The 26,192-nt window shown below is 38.9% G+C and overlaps 1 protein-coding gene across 1 annotated transcript in view; it reads left to right on the top strand.

The window, feature by feature from the left end:
- The window catches only part of RTTN (rotatin), a 326,182-nt gene that overhangs the window by 228,315 nt on the left and 71,675 nt on the right, over positions 1–26,192 (top strand). Inside the window, exons 34-38 of the mRNA XM_089664026.1 lie at positions 5,001–5,184; positions 9,702–9,784; positions 12,282–12,381; positions 19,425–19,623; positions 24,911–25,001. Of these exons, the coding sequence (XP_089520152.1) occupies positions 5,001–5,184; positions 9,702–9,784; positions 12,282–12,381; positions 19,425–19,623; positions 24,911–25,001 (657 nt within the window). The remainder of the gene's footprint in view (positions 1–5,000; positions 5,185–9,701; positions 9,785–12,281; positions 12,382–19,424; positions 19,624–24,910; positions 25,002–26,192) is intronic.

Raw genomic sequence — 26,192 nt, forward strand, 5'->3', positions numbered from 1 at the left:
TAATAATAATTCAAACAATCAAGATGGCCTTTTGCCTGTATGACATCACAAGGAAATTGCAAATGAAGCTGATATGGACTCTGGTTGTAATACCTGTACCACTCCTAATATGTGATTGTTGCCATGCACAGTATATTTAGCATGCACTTTTATCCTGGGGGACTTGGTTGGTTGTCAGGCTGGGGTGCCCTTGATGGCCAGGCTGACCTCCACAAACTGGATTGTAATCAATGAACAGAAATCACTGTGATTGAGGAAAAGCACCTCATTACATTACAGTAACAAGATAAAAAGTATAAGCGAGAACCTTTTCAAGTGTTTGTAAACCCTTACATAAGCCCACTGAAGTGACTGGCTTCAAGTGATGCACAGAGATGGAACAAATCCTCCTACTTATGTTGTACCTGTTTATCTGAATTCCTCTATCCTCTACAGCCTTCTAAAACATGCATTTTAAAGGATTTTTCTCAGCTCCAAAAGGCAAGGGGCAGGGATCTGAGGTCACACCCTGCATGGCATGAAGCTGTGTGTAATCTGTGACTTGAGTGGAGGGAATTGACACATCCTTTTCTGCACAATCTCATAAGGAAACATGTACAGTTAAGGCATGGGCTATCAGAAGTGACTCATGCAGATATTAGAGGGAGGAGAGATCAGATAGGAGCCACACTAGGTGCTTTGGATTGAGGCTAATATACACCATAGAGGGATATGCTTTATTCATATTCATTTTTTAGGTTTACGAGAGCGAAAAGGAGGCGCCACCTTTTCTCTCTCATTTCTCACTGTACAGAGCTGGCTATACTCTGCACATGATAGCTGGCTGTACTCTTCACGAACCCCAATTTTACTAAGGATTTTACACACATACATGTGTGGACTTTGCAGGCACCGCCAGTACTGAGGCTGTTGTCATTGTATTTGCACCAGAATCCTAATCTATTTGTGCGGTTTACAACCACTTTATAGATATGTGTTTTAGATAAAACAATAAACAAGTGTTTTTTGTAAGATACATGTAAACTCAAGAAATAAAATGCAGATAGATATTCTTATTTGGCAGAGAGGGACACTTTTTAAAATGCTATTCAGTGGGCAACTGTAAAATCTTCAACTTTTTTTTTTTCGTACTGATACATTATTTTATCTGAATTTGTTTATATTTCTAGTATAAAGGCAAAAAGCTATTGTTTCTTTTTTTTTTTTTTTTACAGTACACTAAACAGCTGCAGTATTTTATTACCATATTCTAAAATAGTGTGCCTTTGAGGTTGTGCTTTGGCTATTTTCCAGTGTAGAAAATTGCATTATTTTGGCACTTTGTGTGGTTTCACAACAGTGATATTTCAGAGTTTGTATTTCTACTGCTACACACATAAGAAAATGTGATCATGTTACTAATTAACAAGCAAGCATATTATTCATGATGTGAGCATGTTAACTTGCATCCCAGAGTCTACTGTAGTGTTAGGCAACCCATGCATTAGTCATTGTGTTTTTTGTTCCTTACTTGGGTTGGACAAAGAAAAATCCCCCCATCCACAAATTTGAGGTGGATGAAGGAATCACTCCTACTGAGCTATTGTATTCTGATGACGGGGAGACTTCCCTACCTTTCGAATACACTGATCAGCGCTGTCAACTATAGCCTGCAGCACTGATCATGCAGAAATTTTCTAACAAGCTGGTCGTGCAGAAGTCGATTGATAGATTGTCTTTTCTGCAGCCAGCATACATAGTTTGAAATTTGGCTGGTTCTTTTTTAACTGGCCAAATTTTGATCCATGTGTGGCCAGCTTTAGTCAGGTGTTGCTATGGCTTTACATTTGTAAAGGATTTTTGTTACTGTTGTGACATACAGGTTAGTATAGTCCATGAAATGCGGAAATACAGATGTCTAGAAACCCTAATATAACCTAATATAATGAAATGTAAATATTCAATATAAGCAGCAAAATAAAAATCTATTTTCTCCAATGATTCTTAACAGCAGGTCAATCTCTAGCATTCAACAGCTGCACAATCCATCAAAAGCAGGTCCAATGTACTTGGCCTGTCTGTTGGAGTTGAATAATTGACTTGCTACAAAGTAATGCCTGAGAAAATGAGATTTTTTTTGCTGCTCATTTGCTGTTATAGCTCTTGTCAACTAGGATTTGACTAGGCTCTCAACTAGTAAAGTGAGAGTTGAGGTGGCAACTGAACCCTTAAGGAACCTGAGACATGTGTTGAGCCCTGACCCAGAAAATTCCCTTTAAACAGACATTTGATTTGCTGAGATCACATGATCTGCTATGGCTAGTGTAGTGAAGAACAGAATTGCTTGTAGACAGGCCTTTGGAGCATTAAAGTTTGCTAAGATCTTATATGGATATTTAGATTTACTACAAACAATGAATATAAAAACAATTAGATCCAGAAATGCATCTATTCTTGCAGCTTGATTATCACAGAATTCTGTGTTGCTTGTAGTTCTTGTATATGTCTGCTTGTGAGCTTTTAAAGTAATACTTAAGTTTTTTTGTTTTTTTTTTCTTGAAAATAATATATCATACTTACCTGCTCTGTGTAATGGTTTTGCACAGAGCTGCCTGGATCCGCCTCTTCTCTGGTTCCCCACCAACACTCCTGGACCCTCCTTCCTGTCAGGTGCCCCCTTAGCAAACCGCTTGCTATGGGGGCACCCATACAGGCGTGCTCCCAAGCCGCAGCTCTGCGTGTCCTTTCACACACAGGGACCATTCACACAGGCCCCCTCCTCTTCTCTCTCCTGATTGGCTCACTGGCTGTGATTGACTGCCTCAGCCAGTCAGGAGTAAGAGTCCCGGAGAGCCAAGACTCTTGTGGACATCGATGGATCAAGAGGGGGCTCAGGTAAGTGTTAGGGGTGCTGAAGGGTCTGATACACATAGAATTTTTTTTACCTTCATGCATAAAATGCAAGAAGGTAAAAAAAAACTTGAGACTTTAAATAAGAGACTGTACCTTTTTAGATATTTATGACAAAAGTCAAATGTTTATTCATCTTTCTGGCGCTCTCTCTTCAAAGGAGAACTCTCATAATTATTAAACAAGTAGTAGAATTGATCAGAATGTATTCTGGCAATTATCAGAGCCAATTAGCTAGAATAATACCTACCCGTTTTATATGGTCATCGGTTAATCCTCCTGATTCAAGACAGTAAGGAACATTTTCGTTATCTTTTTGGGATACTTTTGTCATCCTGTTATTCACTGCTGTTATTTTTTTTGTCTAAAGTATAATGCCTTCTCAAACTCATGTGGCCATGTGTTGGAACCTCTGTCAGCTAAGAGTGTGGCTCTTAGAGAAAATTTCAACTGAGGAAGCAAGCATGGGAAACGTCACACACACAGTACGGGAGGGAGATGCACCCCAACAGAACCATAAAAAATCTGACAAAGGGACTAGCCTTTGCTCATCTTTCAGAAATGTAAAAAAAAAAATAAACCTTGCATTTTATTAAACTTTAAAGAGCATTGTCAATATCTGTATGTAAAGTCAAAATGTTTTTTTTTTTTGTTTTTGTTTTTTTTTCCAAAATATGGAAGGGTTAGGACCTCTGCCACATTAACCCTCCTTATTAGTCCTGGTGACCATTGGTTTCAGTAAAGAAAATGATGGCACATCCAACAGTTTTAGTTGTCACAGAAACAGGAGGCGAGGACAAACGTTTGGATCAGTTGCTGCAGCAAATTTGGGTCTTGCTGTCAGAATACAATGTCCCAGCAGAGGTAGTTTGTCCATTTACCTTTTTTGTGTGGATGGAGGAATCTATTAGAGTTTTTTTTTTTGTTCAGCCCACTGGCTGAATGCAAAAAAATGGCTCTTTGACCAATTTAAGAGGGAAGATTTCCTAGCTTTAGTGAGACCTATTACTTCCTGATATGTCCTTTGGACAGGGAGTAAAGTCAGATTTTCCTTAAGGAGCACAAGCCGTAAACAAAACCTCATAGGAGTCGTAACCATTCTCTGCTCTTTACCCTATAAATATCAGAATATGCCTCCAGTAAACTGTAATGCTTTTACATTCAAGGTTAAATTCAGTACATTTTTGAAAGGCAAAGCTACTTTCTCACATCTTTCTCACTTCTTCCTGCCTCCTGCATGTTCCTATCATGCCCGGTGAGTCACAATGGGACAAAAGAAATGTGAGGATGGTAGGGAATATGTGTAGGTTTAACCAGGTGTATCTTGACTTTTGAGTGTCATTACTTTTACATACTTTGTCAAGAGTCTTCATTGTGTGGATACCAAGTGCTATTCTTTGGAGTGTCTTGTCACTACTATTTGCTTCTTTGTTTATGAAAGATTCCAGGAGATTAAAAATTACACTCAAAACGAAGATTAGACTCATCCATGCACTCATCTTCTCAGTTGTCAATTATGGCTGTGAAAGCTGGACACAATGAAAACAGGGCAGAAAGAAAATGGACTCATTTGAGCTTTGGTGCTGAGAAGGATTTTGTGCGTGTCGTATTTGTATCTGATGATTTTTTTTTTTTTTTATGGCAAAGTTTGTTTTACCTAAAGCATTCTAAATAAAGATTATTTAAAAAGCAAATGATTTTTGGGAGTGACTCTACAAAAACTAAAATAAATCAAATATACTAGGGAAATTTTCTGAAAAATGAACATAATTTACATTTATAAAGAAAAGTATTGTTTCACATTGCCTATTAGGATGATGTTCTTTTGCTTCAACAGTTTGATTAGCTTTCAAGGGCATGTTCTCAATCTAGAGTTGTGCTTAGCCCTTGTTACCCAAGAGTAAAACCCAACCTGAGCCAAAGCAAGGGTCGTTGATCTCTTACATGATCTTCTGTTCCACTGACACTCATTACAAATAGATGGCTGAACTTTGTACTTTGTTCTCCTGGTAAAAAATGAAATCGGCATACATCTCCAAAATCAAAGTGCTGCTATTATATTAACAAAACTGCAGTGTGTACATTATAGGGTTGTTATTTTGTTATTACAGGGCCCTAGCATACATGATGAGGAGACAGGATTGGCATTAACTGGAAAAGCTGCAGTCGAAGCTCTCTTGCAACACTACCATTTCTATGAATATGTCAGTAACATGACTAAAAACTGCTATCTGGAGCAACACACATTTGACTTCAGTAATTCTACATATAAGTCAGCACATGAACATATGAATTGTAAGTAAACTTTTTTTTTTTATTCAGCTTAAAGAATAACTCCAGAAATGTATACAAAAATGTGTTGACTTATGAAATGTATGCCACCTCGTGGACTTATTTCTTGAATTTTTCATTTTCACTTTTACAGAGCACCAGGAGCATAGCTATCACTATACTTCCTGTGCTCCAACACTGGACCTTCAGGTCTCTTCCACAGAAGTAGTGTAGCTGCTTTGCCTACTCCTCTGTTCTTCCTGTCCAGTTGCGGCGCACAACGTATTGTGTGAATGGACAACAGGGGGCTGTGTAGCAGAGGTGCATCTGCTGTCAGAATGCTATACTCCTATTCCTCTCTGAGTGTAAATTGTACATAAATCCACAAGGTGGCATACACTTCACTGGACAACCCCTTATAAACCAGCACATTTTTAAACGTGTGTACTTCCTGGAGTTCTTCAAGAGTCAAAGTCGGTCTTTTAAAAGATTCTAAATGATCCTTTTCAGATTATTGTAAGTGCGCAGGCTTAACTTTTGAATTATTTATCTCTACTGCATTATTTACTGTTCTTTATTATCTGAGATTTCTAGCTTACATGCCCCCTCCACTCTAGTTGTTACTGCCCTGTTTACTGTCTGACTTCATGCTAGCATATGTTGTGTCCTGCTCCATAGTACGCCAAACGCATCAAATACATAATGGAAGCCTGTTATTTACAGCAAAAATCTTCCCATAGATTGTATCTGTATTTCATTTATTATAGGCTATTTACCTGTAAAAGTCCCCCTTGTGTAGACAACAACAAAAGCCCTGAGACTGCTGCTAAACACTGCTATTTTGGATGTGATCCGCTAGACTCAGAGCTGCACTTAAAGTGGAACTGCACTGAATCCGAGTACCACAAACCAAAAATGCTATATAAATAATTTTTAATATTCAAAACAACCTCTTTCACCCATCTATGTCTCCATGCTTCATTTTGCTGAGAAATCATTTTTAAAACACCTCCTGGCATTTCTGGCAGTGACCATCTTGAGTAAGGCACCATAAAACTCTTGCATAAAAAGTATGGATTTGGCTCAACACCTAAACCCTAGAAGAATTTTCTAAATTATATATACAAAATGTAAAATTATAAACAAAATTCTCTGTACCGACAGATATCTTTGACTTATAATTAATTTTATTGATTAATTAGTTAAAATCCAATACACATTGAAAACATAAACACACTCATTAAAAGGTGTCAAGGGTCACGTCTAAAGATCAATTAGATATCTTCGATCAAAATGCTACATATAAAAGGTAATTATCGTATCTTCATATTATTCCAATTGGACACCAATCAGAGTGGCCACTAGGTTTATAATTAATGAACAGCATGCTGGACTAATATTGATGCCTGGTCAGTCCCACACTTAGTTGACAAGAATGTATAATGAGTAAATTCCTAAATTTCCAGATTTGTTGGCATATCATGGATAAAGGTCAATGAACATAGTCCCAGTATATTTTTTACTGGAGATTATATCAAATATGGTTCCAATTTCAATCTTGTTTGAAAACATTAATGGTAATGTATAAGGTGTAGCCACAAAATATCCAAGCCAGAGGAGTATTAACCATGCGTGGTCCAGAGAAGGATAAGAGTATTACGCATGGTTAATACTCCTCTGGCTTGGATATTTTGTGGCCACACCTTATACATTACCATTAATGTTTGCAAACCGGATTGAAATTGGAACCATACTTGATATAATCTCCAGTAAAAATACTGGGACTATGTTCATTCACCTTTAACCATGATATGTCAACAAATCTGGAGATTTAGGAATTTACCCATTATACATTCTTGTCAACTGTGTATGGGACTGACCAGGGATCAATATTAGTCCAGCATGCTGTGCATTAATTAAAAACCTAGTGGCCACTCTCTCTATCCTTATCTGCCCTCTATGACTGTCCCTTTTTGTTCTGAGAGCTCTCAGCTTTTATTGGTATCCAACTGGTATAATATGAAGATACGATAATTACCTTATATATGTATCATTTTGATCGAAGATATCTAATTGATCTTTAGACGTGAGCCTTGACAACTTTTAATGAGTGTGTTTATGTATTCAATGTGTATTCGCTTTTAACTAATTAATCAATACAATTAATTAGTCAGTTATCTGTCGGTATGGAGAATTTTGTTTATAATTTTTTATATATGATTTAGAAAATTCCTCGAGTTGAGGTATTGAGCTAAATCCATACTTTTTATGTAAGAGTTTTTTGGTGTTCATTTTTGAGGAGTACTCCCCTGCCCTCCCCTTTCTATAGTTTTAATTGAGTGGTACCTTGAAGTATCTTTCATTTTTAGATTTTTCTTCATCTTGAGTAAGGGCAAATAATTCATGTAGAGGTTACATCCTGGAATCCATCTGTTAGCTCAGGCATTGGCTGAGCTGAGAACCCTTCCCTCCTGAAGACTCCTGGGATGTATAACATCATTTGTCTAGGCATGGAAATCAGGAAGTGAATGAAGGAATGCAAAAAAAAAGTTAAAAAAAGTAAATATGATATACTTCCCCATCTATTTACTAATGCTAGCAGCATAAGGATTAGAAATAGTCCATGTTGATTGAGAGAATGAAGTTCCGCTATTAAGTGATGCTGTATAGCAGTGGTCTCAAAACTATGACCCTGATTAGATGTGGTGCTTTGCTTTCCTCAATCTGGCCCTTTGAGCACTATTCCATCCACAATTGACACCAATGATGGGATATCATTCCTCCCACTGACACCAGTGATGGGACAGTATTCTTCCCACAGACACCAATGTTAGGGCACTATTCCTTCCACTCATACCAACAATAGAGTACTATTCCTTCCGCTGATACCAACAATGGGGCACTAATACTCCCACTAATACCAATGATGGAGCATTGTTTACTCCCATTCGCCACGGCCCGGCCCCCTAAAGTCTGAAGGATAGTAAACTGGCCCTTTGTTTAGAAAGTTTGGAGACCCCTGCTGTATAGTATACACCTTCTTTCCTCCTCCAGCAGCTACATTAAAAGTGAAGAAAAAGATCATCTATGCCGAGGACACCCAAAAACTATCTCTCTACACCTTACCTCACTCCTTCAGACTCACCTCGTAATACTAACTTACTGACTGACATATCAACATGGATATCGCGCCTCTTCCATAAACTAAATCTTTCTAAAACTGAGCTGGTAACATTGAGCTGCTTCAACAGGCAAAACACAACGTTTCTGTAAAAGCAGAGTTTTTTTACGCCAGTGTGCACAGACCCTTAAGGTGATCTCAAACCCCAAAGAATCAGACACAAAGATAGGGAATGTAAATAACTCATCCCTACTCATGCAGAAACACTGTCATGGCCCAGTACATTCAACATATAATGACAGGTCAGTGTGTAGTTACATTTTTCAGGATTCTTAAAAGATGAAAAAATGTCTGCCATTTTTTGTTTGTGGGTTTCAAGACTATAGTATATCCTCTTTGAATAGATGTGATTCACTGCTGTTTAATTTGTATTTTCTTCAAGTGGATTCATTGCACATTGCACATTGTCCACTGTACAGCATAAAACAGAGAAACATAGGACAATTTTTCCCTTCTATTCATGTCAGCCTTAATTATAATATAGCTGCTCCTATATCTCTTAGGCTCCAGCAGTGAGGTTCATCATCTGAAGCTTGTGGGCTGCCTTCCAGTTTTTGTCTACATGCAACTGAACACAATCATTAAACTTCCCCAAATGAATTCAGTAGTCATACGTATGCAGAGTTCAGTCTTGGAGCTCTATCTACAGCAAGGGCAGTTGCTGTATAACTGACCATAGCAGAAGCCTGGGAACTGTACATAGCATTTGGAAGTTACCGTGTGTTTTATAGTAAACATTTCTTTTGAAAGGTGGCTGTGCTTGTTGACCTCACCTGACTGTCAAGCTCACCTAATGACTCTACCACTTTTTCTATGAAACTGAACAAACATATAAATCAGAAGCCTCTGCCGTTCTCTCTCAGCCCGCTTTTCCATTTTTGCTTTTATGTATGTATTTAGGCTACAATATATACTGTATATATTGCTTGTTGTCAACATTTTTTTATATCCCTTGTTGGATGTGAGACCGCTGATCTCCAGCAGCCTCTTTCTGTTGACATGCACGATTGTTGCAAGGATCGTTGCAACACTGGACAATTCCTGTGCAAAGTACATTGGCCCCGTTGCTTGTAGTCCCCAATTGAAAGGTTGTGAGTGTTGTAACAATGTAGAATAACAATTGGGAGACAGGGACATAAATTTCCTCAGAAAGTACCTTCATACCATGTTCACCTGTTATCATTTTTATGATAGTTGTAGATTTCAAAACATTGAAAATTACTTTCAAAATTTACATCATCGCTAAAGCTTATATGAAAACTTGGAATATGGGTTTTCTGGTGATTTATGCAGCTCTATAATTTTTTTTTTTTTTTTACATTGCAAGTGTATGATGTCAATTAACTATTTTTCATTTTAGGCTCTGAAGACTCCCTTTATTTTTGGAACAGCACACCCAGCATTTCTAGCACATCTGGTTCTGAATCAACTTTAAGTACAATAGTAAGTCTATTGCATTCCTAAAATATCTGTAAAGTCATGTAAAAGGGGCAAACCTTATACTTTCTTTAAACACTCCTCTTTTCACATTCATGAAGTTCAGAAAAACGCCATATTTCTTTCTTATTGTTTAGCGGTGTTTATGTGACCAGTAGATACCCTCTTCAAAAATCCAGGAAAATTTTTTTTTTTTTTTTAACTTTTCTTTGATGGTTTAACAGCAAGCAAGTAGGCCCCCCCCCCCCCCTCCTCTCTCTCTCCTCCCCCCAGAAGTAGTGGAGAATCTGACTGAAATGGTGCTTGGCAGATTCAGCCAATGTCACAGGAGATCTTTTGTTTCATGGAAAGGTCCCTTGACATTCCTTGCCTACAACATTGTGCAAATCAGGTGACCACCTGATGCTTTTGGCATTGTGCAAATCAGAGGATCGTATAGCACTTTTGGCATTGTGTAGGTCTGGCAATTGGCACTTTTGGCATTGTGTAGGTCTGGCAATTGGCACTTTTGGCATTGTGTAGGTCTGGCAATTGGCACTTTTGGCATTGTGTAGGTCTGGCAATTGGCACTTTTGGCATTGTGCAGATTTGGCGATTACAAGGTGCCTTTGGCATTGTGCATAGCAGGCAATCGCATGGCCCATGTGGCCTTGTGCAAAGAAGGCAATCACATGGTGCTAGTGGCATTGTGCAAACCAGATGATTGCATGGTGCTTGTGGCATTGTGCAAATCTGATGATCGCATGGTGCTTGTGGCATTGTGCAAATCTGACGATCGCATGGTGCTTGTGGCATTGCGCAAATCTGACGATCGCATGGCGCTTGTGGCATTGCGCAAATCTGACGTTCGCATGGCACTTGTAGCATTGTGCAAATCAGGTGATCAAATGGTGCTTGTGACATTGTGCAAAGCAGACAATTGCATGGCTCTTGTGGCAATGTGCAAATCAGATGATCGCATGGTGCTTGTGGCAATGTGCAAATCAGACGATTGCATGGTGCTTGTGACATTGTGCAAAGCAGAAAATTGCATGGCTCTTGTGGCAATGTGCAAATCAGACGATTGCATGGTGCTTGTGGCATTGTGCAGATCAGACAGTTGCATAGTGCCTTTGGCTTGGACAGGTATTTAAATCTTCTGTTGATGCTTGGAAATGCTGAGAAAAAACAATTGATGGATACTCCTGCACCCGTAGGTTTCCTTTGGGTACATACATGGTATTTTGCCATGTATGATTTCAGATCATTTTCTGAAACCTTGAAATTTTTTTTTTCTAAGCATCTACACAAAACCACAGTAGCAACGAGAGACAGGAAATGTAATTCAGTTTGAAAATAAACATTCCAAACAAGTTTGCCGTTGTCAGTCAGCAGCTTTCTCCAGCCATAGTTACACAGTCCTTATCAGAGTGCCAGGGAAGATAAGCAGACACTGGCTGTAACACTTTGACAGTGCAATCTCTTGGTTCGCACACATCCACCAAAGTGGAATGAAATTTTGGAAAGAAATAATCAAGTCATGTCATGCTAATTGTACATCCAAGTTTATTTGTTCCACTCCTGCTGAGAAATGTTATGAACGTTGTAATAACAAAAAAAAAAATCAATAAAATGCTAGCATTTATAGCTGAGTGAACAAATTATTTCTGAAATCGATAATAAAAAAAATACACAAGTTTGTATTTTTTAAGACCTAGCAAGCAATGTGTTTTGTTTTATTTTATCACATTCGGTGTATGCCCATTGCGGTATTTATTTGTACCCTGTTGATCTGCACACTGCAGGTGTTGACTGGGTCATTGTGGCCTGCACTTAAACCAGTCCATGCAAGAACCAGTTAAAGTCCAACTCTGGAAAAACTGAAAGTCCTTCCTTGCAGTGAGGCAATGGTTCATACTGGAACGCGGAGTGGGAAACCTGCCTGCACCACATTCAAAACATGCTGTGGCTGCGGTCTGCAGCAGGTGTCAGTGTAAAGTTAACACCACCCAAATGCAGATAGCAAACACAATGTGTATGCCTTCATTGGATTGCAAAGTACTGAAGTACCATGCAAACCCATTGCAGTGAGTTTTTAGAAATAGTGCATGCACTACCTGTGATGCAACATGGTACAATTTCAGCCTATTCAAATTAATGGCTGAAAACGCACTGCGCTCAAATCACACAGGAGCATGAACGTGTTCCTGTGCGAGTCCTGGTATGAATCGACCCTAAAAATAATAGATTCGCTTGATAGCAGACTCCGCAAGGACTATATACTTACCTTTTCCAAGCCCCCAGGGAAGACCCTGAGAATTCCTGTGTAAGCATCTACTTTGAAAATGCTATACCCCTTGATTTCTGTAGAGAGGTGTTAATACTCATCACAGTGCCCTCTGGCCCATCAAGCTGTCTTTGGCCAGATGCATGTAGTGTCTGCATAGGTTGTAATCTAGATCTGATTTACATGTCCATATTTTTTTTTAATTGTTTCACTTTACATTTTTATTTTGGTTTCCAGATTCATACTGGATCCTCTACCACAAGTGGCTCAGATCCCCAGGCTGCAATTTCTGATTCTTCCATTTTGGAAAATGTGGGTGAACAAGGACTGAATCAAGGTATACACTTAATAAATTGTCAACACAACTGTTTCAGGACTACTGAAAACCTAGCATGACAGGATTTACCTTTTCTTCACTTTACAAAGAATGTGTTTTTGTTGCTCTCTGTGTCCCTGTTGGGAAGATTTCCCATCATTTCCTTTTCCCTGTGATCCTTTGTGATAAGGGCAGCAAGCGAGAGTTAACCTCTGCAGTGGAGACACAGACAGCATTCAAATCCACAAAGCCCATGTTCCCTGCCAATTGGAGAACTCTAGCTTGGACTCAGCAGAGGGTGCATCAGACCTCTGCAGACAAACCACTGCTTACACCCACAGAGCAGTGGTCCTCCTGTGCAGCATACTGGAAAAGAAAAGGCTTTTGTACTCAGGATGTGGCTGTTCTCTAAAGAACAAAATATAAGACTTTGCACTTCTAATATATTCAGCTGATTTAAAGTGAAAGTTCAGTTGAGTTTTTACAAAAAAGGATGCAGCAGTCAAGAAATACAAAGAAGACTGGCTTTTGTAAGAGCACAAATAAAAATAAAAGGGCACAAATAAAACACATAGAAAAGCTTTTCAAAAGTACTGATGTGTCAATAAGAACATAGATCACAATTGTCCACACTACTGTATTCTCTGTCACTCTGTATAGATGTAAACATTGGACATTAAAATGCAAAATAGGAAAGGTATTGATGCCTGTGACTTGTGATGTTGGCAAAGCATGCTAAGAATACCAATGTGAAAGCAGAAGATCCAAATAGAATACCAGTGGTTCTGGTGAAGCACCACATATTTGGTCACCAGGACTTATCACAGGATGATGGCACTTTAATAATAGTTAGTATGTTTGCTGAGAAATGGCTTAGATAGCTCTGTACTTATTCCGTTTGAGTATTTTCATTGAGGTGAATAAATGCATTTGTTGTGTATTTAAACTTGTATTTTTTTGCAATAGAATATATGGTAGTTACTATGGTAGGCCTTGAAATTTCCACTCGCCTGCTCGTCAATGGCCAGTGGAAATTATGGTGGGGGCGAGTGTGTCCCCCAGGGCCGTCTTGCTGAGCAGGCTCGGAGCTCAGGCCGGATCTGTCATTGTCACTGGGAGCCATCAGACTGCTCAATAGCTGAGTACAGTGAAAGCAAAGGAAGGAGTGTGTGCTGTGCTCTCTGCCTCCCCTTAGAGTGCAGTACCCGGCTCTGTGAGTGAACAACAAAGTACTGCAACTTTTTATAGGGCTGTGTGTGTGTGTGTGTTCCTACCTAATTTCAGCTCACTCTGGTCACATGATCCTCTGTCAGCCATTGGTGGCTTCAGGGGAGAGGAGAGATCACTTAACAGCATGCGTGGGTGTACATGTGTGTGTCTGTGTATGCATGTACATGTGTCTGTGTGTATGTACATGTGTGTTATCTGTACATGTGTCTGCATGTATGTACATGTGTCTGCGTGTATGTACATGTATTTGTGCGTGTACATGTGTCTGTGTGTGCATGTACATGTGTGAGTGTTTGTGTGTATGTACGTACATGTGTCTGTGTTTGTATGTACACGTGTCTGTGTATGTATGTACATGTGTCTTTGCGTGTGTATTTCTGTATGTACATGTATCTGTGTGTATGCATGTCTGTACGTGCCTGTGTGTGTATGCATGTCTATAGGTGTGTGTGTATGTTTCTGTGTGTGTGTACATGTCTGTGTGTATGTACAGGTGTCTCTGTTTGTTTGTTTGTGTGTGTTTGTTGGTGGCGAGTAACTCTTAAGGCCTGGCTAGTAGCTCAGGACTTGAAATTTTAAGCCCCAGCTACCAGGTAGTATATTGCTGTATTTGTTCTTTTTGATCCTAAAATATACTACACTGCTGAGATTCATTCATCTCTGTGTTAACATATTGTGTTGGAATATATTAATGCACTTGAAAAACAACCCGTAGTATGAGAAAATATTCAAAAGACCTATTTTTTCCCATTTGTCTTAGTAAACATTTTAATTGGAATGTACAGAGGCTCCTTTAGAACAAAGGAACAGTGTTGCTGTATTTTAACCAGTTATGGTCACTGAGCATTCCTCACAAGCTCAAAAAAGTTAATTGAAGTGAATAAAGCACTGTCCTTCTTACTCCTATCTCTCTATTCCCTGGCAAAAGTTGCTGTTGGACACAATGGGGTTGACTTACTAAAGGCAAATAGATTGTGCACTTTGCAAGTTCAGTTACACTTATTTTCCCCAGAGCTTAGTGAATGAAGCTTGACTTTGTAAAGAATACCCAACCAAGTGCAAGGAAAAAAAAAACAGCATTTTTGCTTGCACATGATTGGATGATGGATATTAATAGAGCTTAACCATTTCAATACCGGGCACTTTTACCCCCTTCCTGCCAGGCCATTTTTCAGGTTTCAGCACTCTCACACTTTGAATGACAATTGCGCGGTCATACAACATTGTACACAAACTAAAATGTTATCATTTTCTTTACACAACTAGAGCTTTCTTTTGGTGGTATTTAATCACCGCTGGGATTTTTATTTTTTGCTAAATTAACAAAAAAAGACTGAAAATTTTGAAAAAAAAACCCACGGTTTTCTTTGTTTCTGTTATAAAAGTTTGCAAATAAATAATTGTTCTTCATAAACTTAGGCCAAGGTGTATTCTGCTATATGTCTTTGGTGAAAATAACCCAAATTAGAATGTATTTTTTAGTTTGTAGGAAAATTATAGAGTTCACAAACTATGGTATAGATCTGAAAATTGATCAGTCCTGACGTACTGATGGCCAATCTAATTTCTTGAGGTCCAAGAATGTCAGAACAGTACAGATATCCCCAAATGACCCCTTTTTGCAAAGTAGACAGTCCGACGTACTTCATAAGAGGCATGTCGAGTTTTTTGAAGTTGTATTTTTTTTGTCATAGATTTTCGGAAAATTAAAAAACTAATAAACGTATTTTCACTATTTTTTTTTTTACATACTGTCACCAGTGCACTACAGCATCGTCATATAACTGGCATGGTGGTGATCAGGGACACTGACAGTATGAAAAAAAAAATATATTATTTTTTTAATTCATTTTAAATTTTTATTTATATTTTTTCTTTTTTTTATAAGATTTATTTTTCATATTTCACTATGTCCAAAGTAGTACAATGTTACCATAGTAACATTGTACTATGGGGAAGTGATCAGTATTTTTTTTTTTTTTTTACATAATTTGCTTATAGCAAAGAATTACTTTGCTATAAGCAAGCATTTACCTGAATGACATCGATTCATTTAGGGTTTTTTTTTTTTTGTGCTTAGCTGTGATTTGGTAACAGCTAATCACATGACATGTGCATGTGATCGCTGTGACCATTCAGAGCTAGACACTAGTATACAATGGATGGCATGAATGAAGCCATCCATTGTATACAACTGTCATGTGACCTGCTGTGATTGGTCACAGCAGGTCACATGGTACCGGCAACGGGGGCCGGTACTCAGATCTGTCATCGGCTGTGTCCGACGTACACGGCCGGTGACAGCACCACTGGCTGGCTCTGCAAGAGCCAAAACTGCGCATGCCCGGGAGGACGCCATTTGGCGTCCACCCCGAAAATCTACAGCATTTTGCCGGCCGCCAAACGGCTATTGGCCGGGCGTCTTTTGGTTAAAATGTTACTAACCCAGGACCCTGCATTCACTATATCTGTTCTCCCACAGTACACACAGCATGGAAGTGCAATTATTTTAATGAATATAAACTGTTAAATACCTTTTCTCATCAGCAGTTAGAGCAGTCTGGTGGCTTCTATCAGTGTTCAGCCAAGCACTGGCTAAAGCTTGTAGGATGAGTTTTCTAGGTGGGTGCAAAACCCCTGACCTCTGTCTGACCAGTGCTGATTGGCACTGTGCTGATCACATGCACTCTCCTAAGAAAAAAAAGAAAGCCTTTCTAGCAACACACACCAAACTGAGCATGTGCAGCATGCCTACCATTCAGTCTATCTTATCAGAAGATAATATGTGGTCAGTTAACCAAGGGGAGGAACAGAGCAATCAGGAACAAACAGCCTTTTTACACAATGCAGAAGTATAACCCCTTAGGTTCCACAGTGAGTATAACAAGCATGCTTTACTGTATATACAGGCTGATTTTACTGTTGTGGGTTTAGTAACACTTTAAAAACATTCACTCAATCTCTGGGGAAAACTTGTAAAGTGCACTGTCTATAGACTTTGGGGCAGATTTACTAAAGCCAAATCAAGACTGTTTAGACTAGTGTATTTGAACCAGAGTTCCATGGAACTCTATGGTTCCTCCAGATGTTGCTGAGTGTTCCTTAAGCAATGAGCAATTTTGGACTCTCAGATAAGTGCCTACTGACGCCATTGATCCTTTTAGCTATCTGTAAGGGGGTAATTCTTCTCATTGACAAGTGCAAGGAGCATTCTTCTTACTGACCATCAAACTAATGTATCATGAGTTATATAGAGTAGATATAATCATTTTTTGCAGTGGTTCCCTGAGACCAGAAAGTTATTTCACGACTTCCTCTGCATTGAAGAGGCTAAGAAAGGCTGGTTTAGACACAAGATTATTATTATGATACAGGATTTATATAGCGCCAATAGTTTGCTCAGCGCTTTACAATATAAAGGGAGACAATACAGCAACAATGCAGTTCAATACAAGAGGGAAAGGAGGGCCCTGCTCCTTGGAGCTTACAATCTAGGAGGGAGGATAAAGACATACTGACTAATCTCTTTACTTTTGTATTTACTCTATTTAATTTGAAGATCAAAGAGTTGAACTTCAAACCACAGATGATGTTAGTCAAAGGCATAGTCCTATTTTTATGCCTTTATTCATGTTACACTCATTTCAAATGTAACATGAAGCGTGGTCACATACACCAGCCCCCTAAACCTAAAGCACTCCCCTTATCTGAATTGCAGGGGCTTTTTGCTGTAGGATGCTTGTTTCTCATTTTCGAATCATAAACTTTTTGTTATTTATAGAAACATAGAAAAGTTACGTCAGAAAAAAAGACCAGGGAGACTGACTCACTACTTCTGCAGGATGTCTATTCCAGGCTTCAACTACCCTTTCAGTAACATAATTTCTAAGATTAGTTTTGAACTTTCCTCCAGTTAGTTTGAGGTCATGTCCCCATGTTCTTAATGTTGGCTTCATATTGAAAATACTGCCCTCTTGAACCTTATTCACCCCCTTGATGTATTTAACCACTTCCAGAGTGGACACTTTTACCCCCTTCCTGTCCAGGCCAATTTTCAGCTTTCAGCGCTATCACATTTTGAATGACAATTGCGCGGTCATGCAACACTGTACCCATATAAATTTTTTAGCATTTTTTGAGACTGATGAAGCTTTATTTTGGTGGTATTTATTCACCGCTGGGATTTTTATTTTTTTTTTGCTATATAAATGAAAAAGTCCAAAACATTTTTTTTAAAAAGTGTTTTTCTTATAAAATTTTGCAAATAAATAATATTTCATCATAAATCTTGCCCAAAATTTATTCAGTTTCTTTTTAGTAAAAAAAATAACCCAAATTAGTTTATAACCAAAAATTATAATTTAAAAAAAACTTTACATTTTTTTTAATATTTTTTTTTGTACATACTGTCACCCTAGAAGTACAGTGTCACCATGGTGACACTGTACTACTTGTGGTGGGTGATAAAGATTTTTTTTTTTTTTTTTTACACTGATTGCTTTTACACCCATAAAGGCTGTAAAAACAATCATTTCTCCTTCTCTCTGGCTGCATTCTTGCAGCCATTGAGAACTACTGCGTGAGCTGTTGTGAATAGCCTTGTACCATGTGACCTCTGTGATCATTCACAGATTTCACACATAGTAAGCAATGATGTCAGAAGTGACATCTTGCTTACTATTCTGCATGTGATCACTGATTGGCCAATCAGTGATCACATGATCGAGACCTCACACAGAGGTCCCATACGACGATCGGTGTTCCACTGTGTCCGAAGGACACGGCAGGCACCGGATCGCGGTGCTGCGTGCTTCCAGGGAGCGAGCACAGTCCAAAATGGTGGGCGCCGTTTATGAACGGCAACCCGCCCCTGGACTGCCACCACCCTGCCGTTTATATACAATGGTTAAAGGTTTCATTCATGTCTCTCCTCTGCCTTCTTTCCTTCAGACTATACATATTAAGTTCCTGAACTCTTTCTTGATATGTTTTATCCCTCAGACCTTTCACCATTTTTTTTTTTTTCTTTTACCCGTCTGTGGGACTCATTCTTTACTATCTATATCTTTTTGTAAGCAAGGTCTCCAGAACTGGAAAACATTTTCTGAATGAGGTCTCACTAAAGATCTATATAGGGGAACCTCCTTCCTCCTGCTGGTGAACTCTCTAGTGATGCATCCTAGAATTAGATTTGCTTTCCCCACTGCCTGGCCACACTCTTTGCTCATTTTCCAATCATCTGAAATAAGTCCTTACAAATCCTTTTCCTTTGTAATGCTGGCCAACATTGTACCCCCAATGTTGTACTCTCTCAAGGGATTATTTTTCCTAGGTGCATTTTTTTTCTTATTTAGAAACATTGAACTGCAGTTTCCACTTCACTTCCACTTCATTGATGTTTTGTTAATTATTTTTGGTGTTGTATTAAAAAAAAGCAAAAAAAAGCCTTTATTTCATTTCTAAAAATCTTTGCAATTCTTTGTTCCAGGATCATAATTTTAGACAGGAAGAATTATAGAATAAAATGTATTCACAATAACACTATCAAAGTAAAGCAAAAAAAGTGTGTGTTTTTCTAGTTATATTACATTTTTTGTCTATTGAATACATTTTTGCGTTACAAAATTACTAAAAAAAACCCTAATTGCCCTAAAAAAAAAAATCTGTTTCCTTATTTTATGTAATGACAAAGTTGTTGCTGAATAGAAGGCCCGTAACAGAAATGTAAGAATTGCTCTGGTCTGTAAGGGATGTACAGATGTGATAGCGGAAGTGTTTGATATATAATACTTATTATCTTTTGTGCTTGTTAATGTATTGACTGTTCACTACAGGTCAAAACAACAAAGCAAGAACGGCATCTCTGAGCTCCGAAGAGATTTGCGTCTCTGTGTGCGCCTCTGACCAGTGCTCCTTAGTCACACCATCCCTCTTGTCAGCAGTGTGTGGATTACTGGAGAATCTCCTAGTAATGAATTCTGAAGATACTGTCAACGCTTTGTCTAAGACGCATTTGCTGACAGATCTAACAAGGTACAAACAAGTGGTTGATTTCAATTTTTTCAAACCTTATTGATATAGTAAGGCCACCTTTCACATAATCTGCATTTTGTAATGCTAATGGATTAAATTTTTGCTGTGCTATGTTAACCATTCCATGACGAATAGTTTGAAGCAGTTTTTTATCAGAATGATTATGGTCAGAAGGCTATAGCAGGTTTGTGTATTTGTCTTTCGGCTACAAATAATGATGGCGCACTACTTTTCCCACTGACACAAAGGATGGGGCCTTATACTTCCCAATGACACCAAAGATGGGGCCCTACTCCTTTCACTGACACCAAGGATGGGGCCCCACTCCTCCCGCTGACACCAAGGATGGGGCCCCACTCCTCCTGCTGACACCGACAATAGAGCATTGGTCCCATTACTAATATTCATTGTGGGGCACAATTCCTCCTCCTACTGACCACGAACGCTATGTGCTTTTTTTACTTACATTGACCACAGACTGCCCCCCCCCCCCCCCCTAAAGTCTGGAGGACAGTAAAGTGATCCTTTGTTTAAAAAGTTTGTAAAACCCTGTCTTACACCTTAATACATGGCAATGGCAAGCATTCATTGGTCATTGTGACCATGTGACTGCACTAACCAATTAGAAGCACTTCTGCCTTCTGGGGAACCTTACTGGAAGAAAAAGCCTCAGATGCACTTCTCGTTGGTCAGCATTGTCACATGGCTGCAATGACCAATGATGGCTTGTCATTGTGGGCATTAAAACAAATATTCAGTTCAGTGTTTGTTTTACGGTATACGGACCACTATTCTGGCAGCATGGGGCATCATGGGCTGCTATGTGAAGTGGCGTCCTGAGGGGTGGCCAGAATATTTAGTTAGTTCACCTTTTTCATCAAAATGTAAACTTACACTTTAATGTACAGATCTACAGTATTCCCTCAGGTAGAAAGTTAATACCCCATCAGAAAGTAGTTCTGCTGTTAGTAGGCATGTAAGGGGTAATTTTGTGTTTGTTTCAGGATAATTCATGTGAAAGGAATGGCTGTTTGATGTTTTGACTTCTTTTGAAATGGTAAAGTTGTGTGTGAATAAATGGTTTTCAGGAATGGTCTGTCAAAAGGATGTAGCACCTATTTCTCTTACAGAATGATGCTGGTTAATAGTTATAGAAGGGCGTACCCAGTGGTCACTGTTCTTACAAAATATGCTGTACAGTCCTGAGTGTGGGTGTATCATGCGAACAGTTCATGCATACAAACCTATATAGTTTACAGAATTGTTTCTCATGTTGCTTTTCTTTAAATAACACATTTAAAGTGATACATTTAATAAGAAGCTTTCTTTTATACTATCCGTGAGTATTTTTTTCAGCAGAGCAGGTGCAGCAACCTTCTGCTATTATCACTAATTTTTAAGTAAAAAGGATTGTTTTTTTTTTTTTTTAAATGGAAAGGATATTTATCAAAGGTTAGTCATAATAATTTTCTGCATGTTATAAATTCTTGTGACTCCTATTTCCTGTAGAAGAAGTTTTCCACGGGGTTCTGTGCATCCTTTTGTGCTGCAAAGGTTGACTGCCAGCTAGTTGACAGGCAGATGGTCTGAGCAGAGAGCAGCAGAGCCAAAGCAGGCAATCATAACCGATGCACAACAGAGTTACAATACAATTCAAATCATGAAAGGAGTAGTGTAATAGACAGAAGTTAAGCAGAACCTATTGTTTAAGCACAGGCTAAATGTCCAGCAGTCTATTTAAGCATGCATAACTGGCGCAGATGTGCACTGTAGCATGACCCGAGCTGCAGTGCTTAGTAATGACTGGCATTTGGCAGAGGCTGATTGCTACAGGAATAGTGATAATAGGGAGTAGTGCTACATCTCATATGCTATGTGGATTTTGAATACAGTGAAAAAGCAGTGACAGCACTTACTTTCAACTACGGGCCACATTTGATATGTTCCTGGGAGTGGCCGACAATCAGAATGTGGTGAGCACCTTTAGATAACAGGCACTAACAGATCTTGGGAAGCAACAATGTACTGGATGACACTAGTATCTGAAGAATTGAGTACTGTATGTGATACTTTTTTTCTATTTGTAATAACATCCAAATTTGGATCTTGTTGCAGATGCACGAATACGGCTAAAATTACCTCAAGCACTAGTGTCTGATTTGCATGCTGTCTGTCCAATACAATACGGAATACAGTATCTGTGTTCTTAGGTTATATAGGTGAAACTCAAAAAATTAGAATATCGTGCAAAAGTTCATTTATTTCAGTAATGCAACTTAAAAGGTGAAACTAATATATGAGATAGACTCATTACATGCAAAGCAAGATAGTTCAAGCCGTGATTTGTCATAATTGTGATGATTATGGCTTACAGCTCATGAAAACCCCAAATCCACAATCTCAGAAAATTAGAATATTGTGAAAAGGTGCAATATTCTCGGCTCAAAGTGTCCCACTCTAATCAGCTAATTAAGCCATAACACCTGCAAAGGGTTCCTGAGCCTTTAAATGGTCTCTGTCTGTTTCAGTAGGAATCACAATCATGGGAAAGACTGCTGACCTGACAGTTGTGCAGTAAAGCATCATTGACACCCTCCATAAGGAGGGAAAGCCTCAAAAGGTAATTGCAAAAGAAGTTGGATGTTCCCAAAGTGCTGTATCAAAGCACATTAATAGAAAGTTATGTGGAAGGGAAAAGTGTGGAAGAAAAAGGTGCACAAGCAGCAGGGATGACCGCAGCCTGGAGAGGATTGTCAGGGAAAAAAACATTCAAAAGTGTTGGGGACTTTCACAAGGAGTGGACTGAGGCTGGAGTCAGTGCATCAAGAGCCACTACACACAGACGGATCCTGGACATGGGCTTCAAATGTTGTATTCTTCTTGTCAAGCCGCTCCTGAACAACAAACAACATCAGAAGCGTCTTACCTGGGCTAAAGAAAAACAGACCTGGTCTGTTGCTCAGTGGTCCAAAGTCCTCTTTTCTGATGAGAGCAACTTTTGCATCTCATTTGGAAACCAAGGACCCAGAGTATGGAGGAAGAATGGAGAGGCACACACTGCAAGATGCTTGAAGTCCAGTGTGAAGTTTCCACAGTCTGTGTTGATTTGGGGAGCCATGTCATCTGCTGGTGTTGGTCCACTGTGCTTCATTAAGTCCAGGGTCAACGCAGCTGTTTACCAGGAGATTTTGGAGCACTTCATGCTTCCTTCCTCAGACAAGCTTTATGGGGATGCTGACTTCATTTTGCAGCAGGACTTGACACCTGCCCACAATGCCAAAAGCACCAAAACCTGGTTCAATGACCGTGGGATTACTGTGCTTGATTGGCCAGCAAACTCGCCTGACCTGAACCCCATAGAGAATCTATGGGGCATTGCCAAGAGAAAGATGAAAGACATGAGACTGAACAATGCAGAAGAGCTGAAGGGCGCTATTGAAGCATTCTGGTCTTCCATAACACCTCAGCAGTGCCACAGGCTGATAGCTTCCATGCCACGCCGCATTGAGGCAATAATTGCCGCAAAAGGGGCCCAAACCAAGTACTGAGTACATATGCATGCTTATACTTTTCAGAGGTCCCATATTGTTCTATGTACAATCCTTGTTTTATTGATTGCATGTAATATTCTAATTTTCTGAGATTGTGGATTTGGGGTTTTCATGAGCTGTAAGCCATAATCATCACAATTATGACAAATCACGGCTTGAACTATCTTGCTTTGCATGAAATGAGTCTATCTCATATATTTCACTATTTAAGTTGCATTACTGAAATAAATGAACTTTTGCACGTTATTCTAATTTTTTGAGTTTCACCTATACTAATGTGATGCAATCAGATGTCTTTAGCCAGCTAAAGTCTACAATAACCTCCATGTCTTTTGGCTTGTCCTCTCTGTTTCTCTTTTTTATGCCTGCCATAAACTCTCCTTATCCATATCAGTATAGGGAAATCTTTATTGCAGGATAGAGGGTTAGAGTTTGACTTTCTTTTACGGAATCTGTCTGTTTGCAATTTTTTAAAGGTGGACAATGACAGAATGGGCTATGTTAGAACCAATTCTACAGTTTTTGCCTCCATTGCAGGTGGAAACCTTTTGAGAAAGGGGGTAGTTGTGCCCCTTAAAACATTGCACCCGAGGCTTCCATCTTTCAATACACTGGGGTGTTGGGTAATCCACTCCAGCAATTTGTAATATGCAGGACTCTAGTGTTGTATGTAGCTTAATTTTGTTCATATACTGGAAGTCATATTCCATGTTGTGGTGGATGTAAACTAAAATTCATTGTAGCAATTGTGAAACAGTTATTTTTTTGTTTGTAATGGCTGTCTTTATGGATGTCTATGAGCATACAACTGTGTGTTCTTTCATGTATATTGATGTTGGAAAACAATGCATTTGTAACAATAGTTTATTGGAGCGTTCTATTTTATAACTTTACCTATACCAGTATGACGTTTTGCTTCTGAAACCATTACAGATGCAATGTTTTCCCTATAGGTGAAATAGCCTTCCTGTACCAAGCAGCTCTTATTTTGAAAGCAAATGATTGTTCTTAGAACTTGGAGGACACTGGTAAAACAAATAAGCAAAATTGTGAAATCATTTTCTCTGTAACCCAGTGTGTTTCTTTTTACTGGAATTTTGGATAGAGTGGGGAATTTTGATCAAACCTAGAAAATAACCCTTCTACTAAGTGTTTTGTGTGTTTTATGCTTGGCACTAGTAAAAAGTCCCATGATTCAAATGAGAAATGAAATAGTGCACACATCTGCTTAACCTCGTGCAGTTCTGCTTTAGGGCAGATGTGAAAGTATGTTGTTATGCTAAACCATGGTTGCTAATGCAGGCTGTATCTATATAGCACTGCATTAATCTGTATGTAAACTGCTTCTTGGGGTCATTCTTAGTAGCAGAGAAATGCCATAAAATTCCAGCATATATAGTTCCTGATATAAGGAATGACTCCCTACACAGTTTCTTCTACTATTACATTGCATTGCTCATACAGTGTATTTTGTATTTCCTATTTGTGTGAGTTTCACATTTGTAAATCATGTTATAATAGCTTCGCATGAAAATTATCTTCAAGCACAAATGTGCATGCCATTATTTTTTTATTGCATGGCCAGCTGTATAATAATGCCTAGTAGAAGAGAAATTATAGAACCCAGGGCAGCTCTTCCTGAATATTTTAGTGTGTCCTTGCTGTATTTGCTCTGGAATGTAATCTGACTGTGTAAAATAAGCTCCTGATTTTCCTTCGTGTTTTCTCATTTACAGTCTCATAAAGCCAGCTGTACTCGAAAGATGCTTTTCTGATCTCAAGGCTTCACTCACCCCTGAAGGTCACGCTCGAAAAAAAAAGTCACAGGTCGGTTTCGCTTTCTGCACAGTATTGAGTAAATACACTATTGCACCTTTTCTTCTTACAAAGGTGAAAAGGGTTGTCTTTGAGATTTGACATAGACAGTAATTCTTCCTTTTTATTTGTATGTGATTAAAGGCTTACTTTGCACAATTAAATGGTAAAGATATAGCTGTTCTTTTAACATCATTCACTTATTTGAATATGCATTTTTAATTTGTCTATTCTCACCCAGCCAAAATAAATTGGTGCATTGTTTTATAGGGAAACTATAATGGTTTGGAGTCCATTTTTTTACTGATTTATTTTTTATATATATGATGGCTTACAAGGATTTCCAGATCATTATGGATTCACTAAAGAAACCAGCAGTAGACTCTGGCTGGAGGTTTACTTTCAAACAATAAAAAAGTAGCAAAAGCAACACACCAATGATTGTAGAGCCCAAGCTAATTTTAATTATTTCATATTAGAATAACCAAAAATAAAAACAACTCACACATCTCGAGGGCTCAAAAATTCCCCTTCAGCATGGCAAAATATACAAAAATGTTCAGTTTAAAAAATATAACGCACGCACGCACACACACACTTTTTAATCAGAGTATAGCATCAAGTCAATTAAACTCCTGACATATTTATCTGGTTAGTTAAGTAGCAGAGGGGGTTGTTAATCATTTTCAGCTGCTTTGGTTTTACAGGTGGAGGCCACTGAAATTTGTTTCCCTACTCATCTTTTCTGACTTTTTTTCTCTAGTTTTGCATTTGGCTAGGGTCAGTGTCACTACTGGTAGCATGAGGCAATACCTGGACCCTACAGAGGTTGCACAGGCAGTCCAACTCCTCCAGGATGGCACATCAATACATGCCATTGCCAGAAGGTTTGCTGTGTCTCCCAGCACAGTCTCAGGAGCATGGAGGAGATTCCAGGAGACAGACAATTACTCTAGGAGAGCTGAACAGGGCCATAGAAGGTCCTTAACCCATCATCAGGACCGGTATCTGCTCCTTTGTGCAAGGAGGAATAGGATGAGAACTGCAAGAGCCCTACAAAATGACCTCCAGCAGGCCACTGGTGTGAATGTCTCTGACCAACAATCAGAAACAGACTTCATGGGGGTCGCCAGAGGGCCCGACATCCTCTAGTGGGCCATGTGCTCACTGCCTGGCACCATAGAGCTGGATTGGCATTTGCCA

The sequence above is a fragment of the Staurois parvus genome, unplaced genomic scaffold, assembly GCF_062004578.1.
Source record: "Staurois parvus isolate SC_StPar_1 unplaced genomic scaffold, SC_StPar_1.0 ptg000045l, whole genome shotgun sequence".
Classification (NCBI taxonomy): Eukaryota; Metazoa; Chordata; class Amphibia; order Anura; family Ranidae; genus Staurois; species Staurois parvus.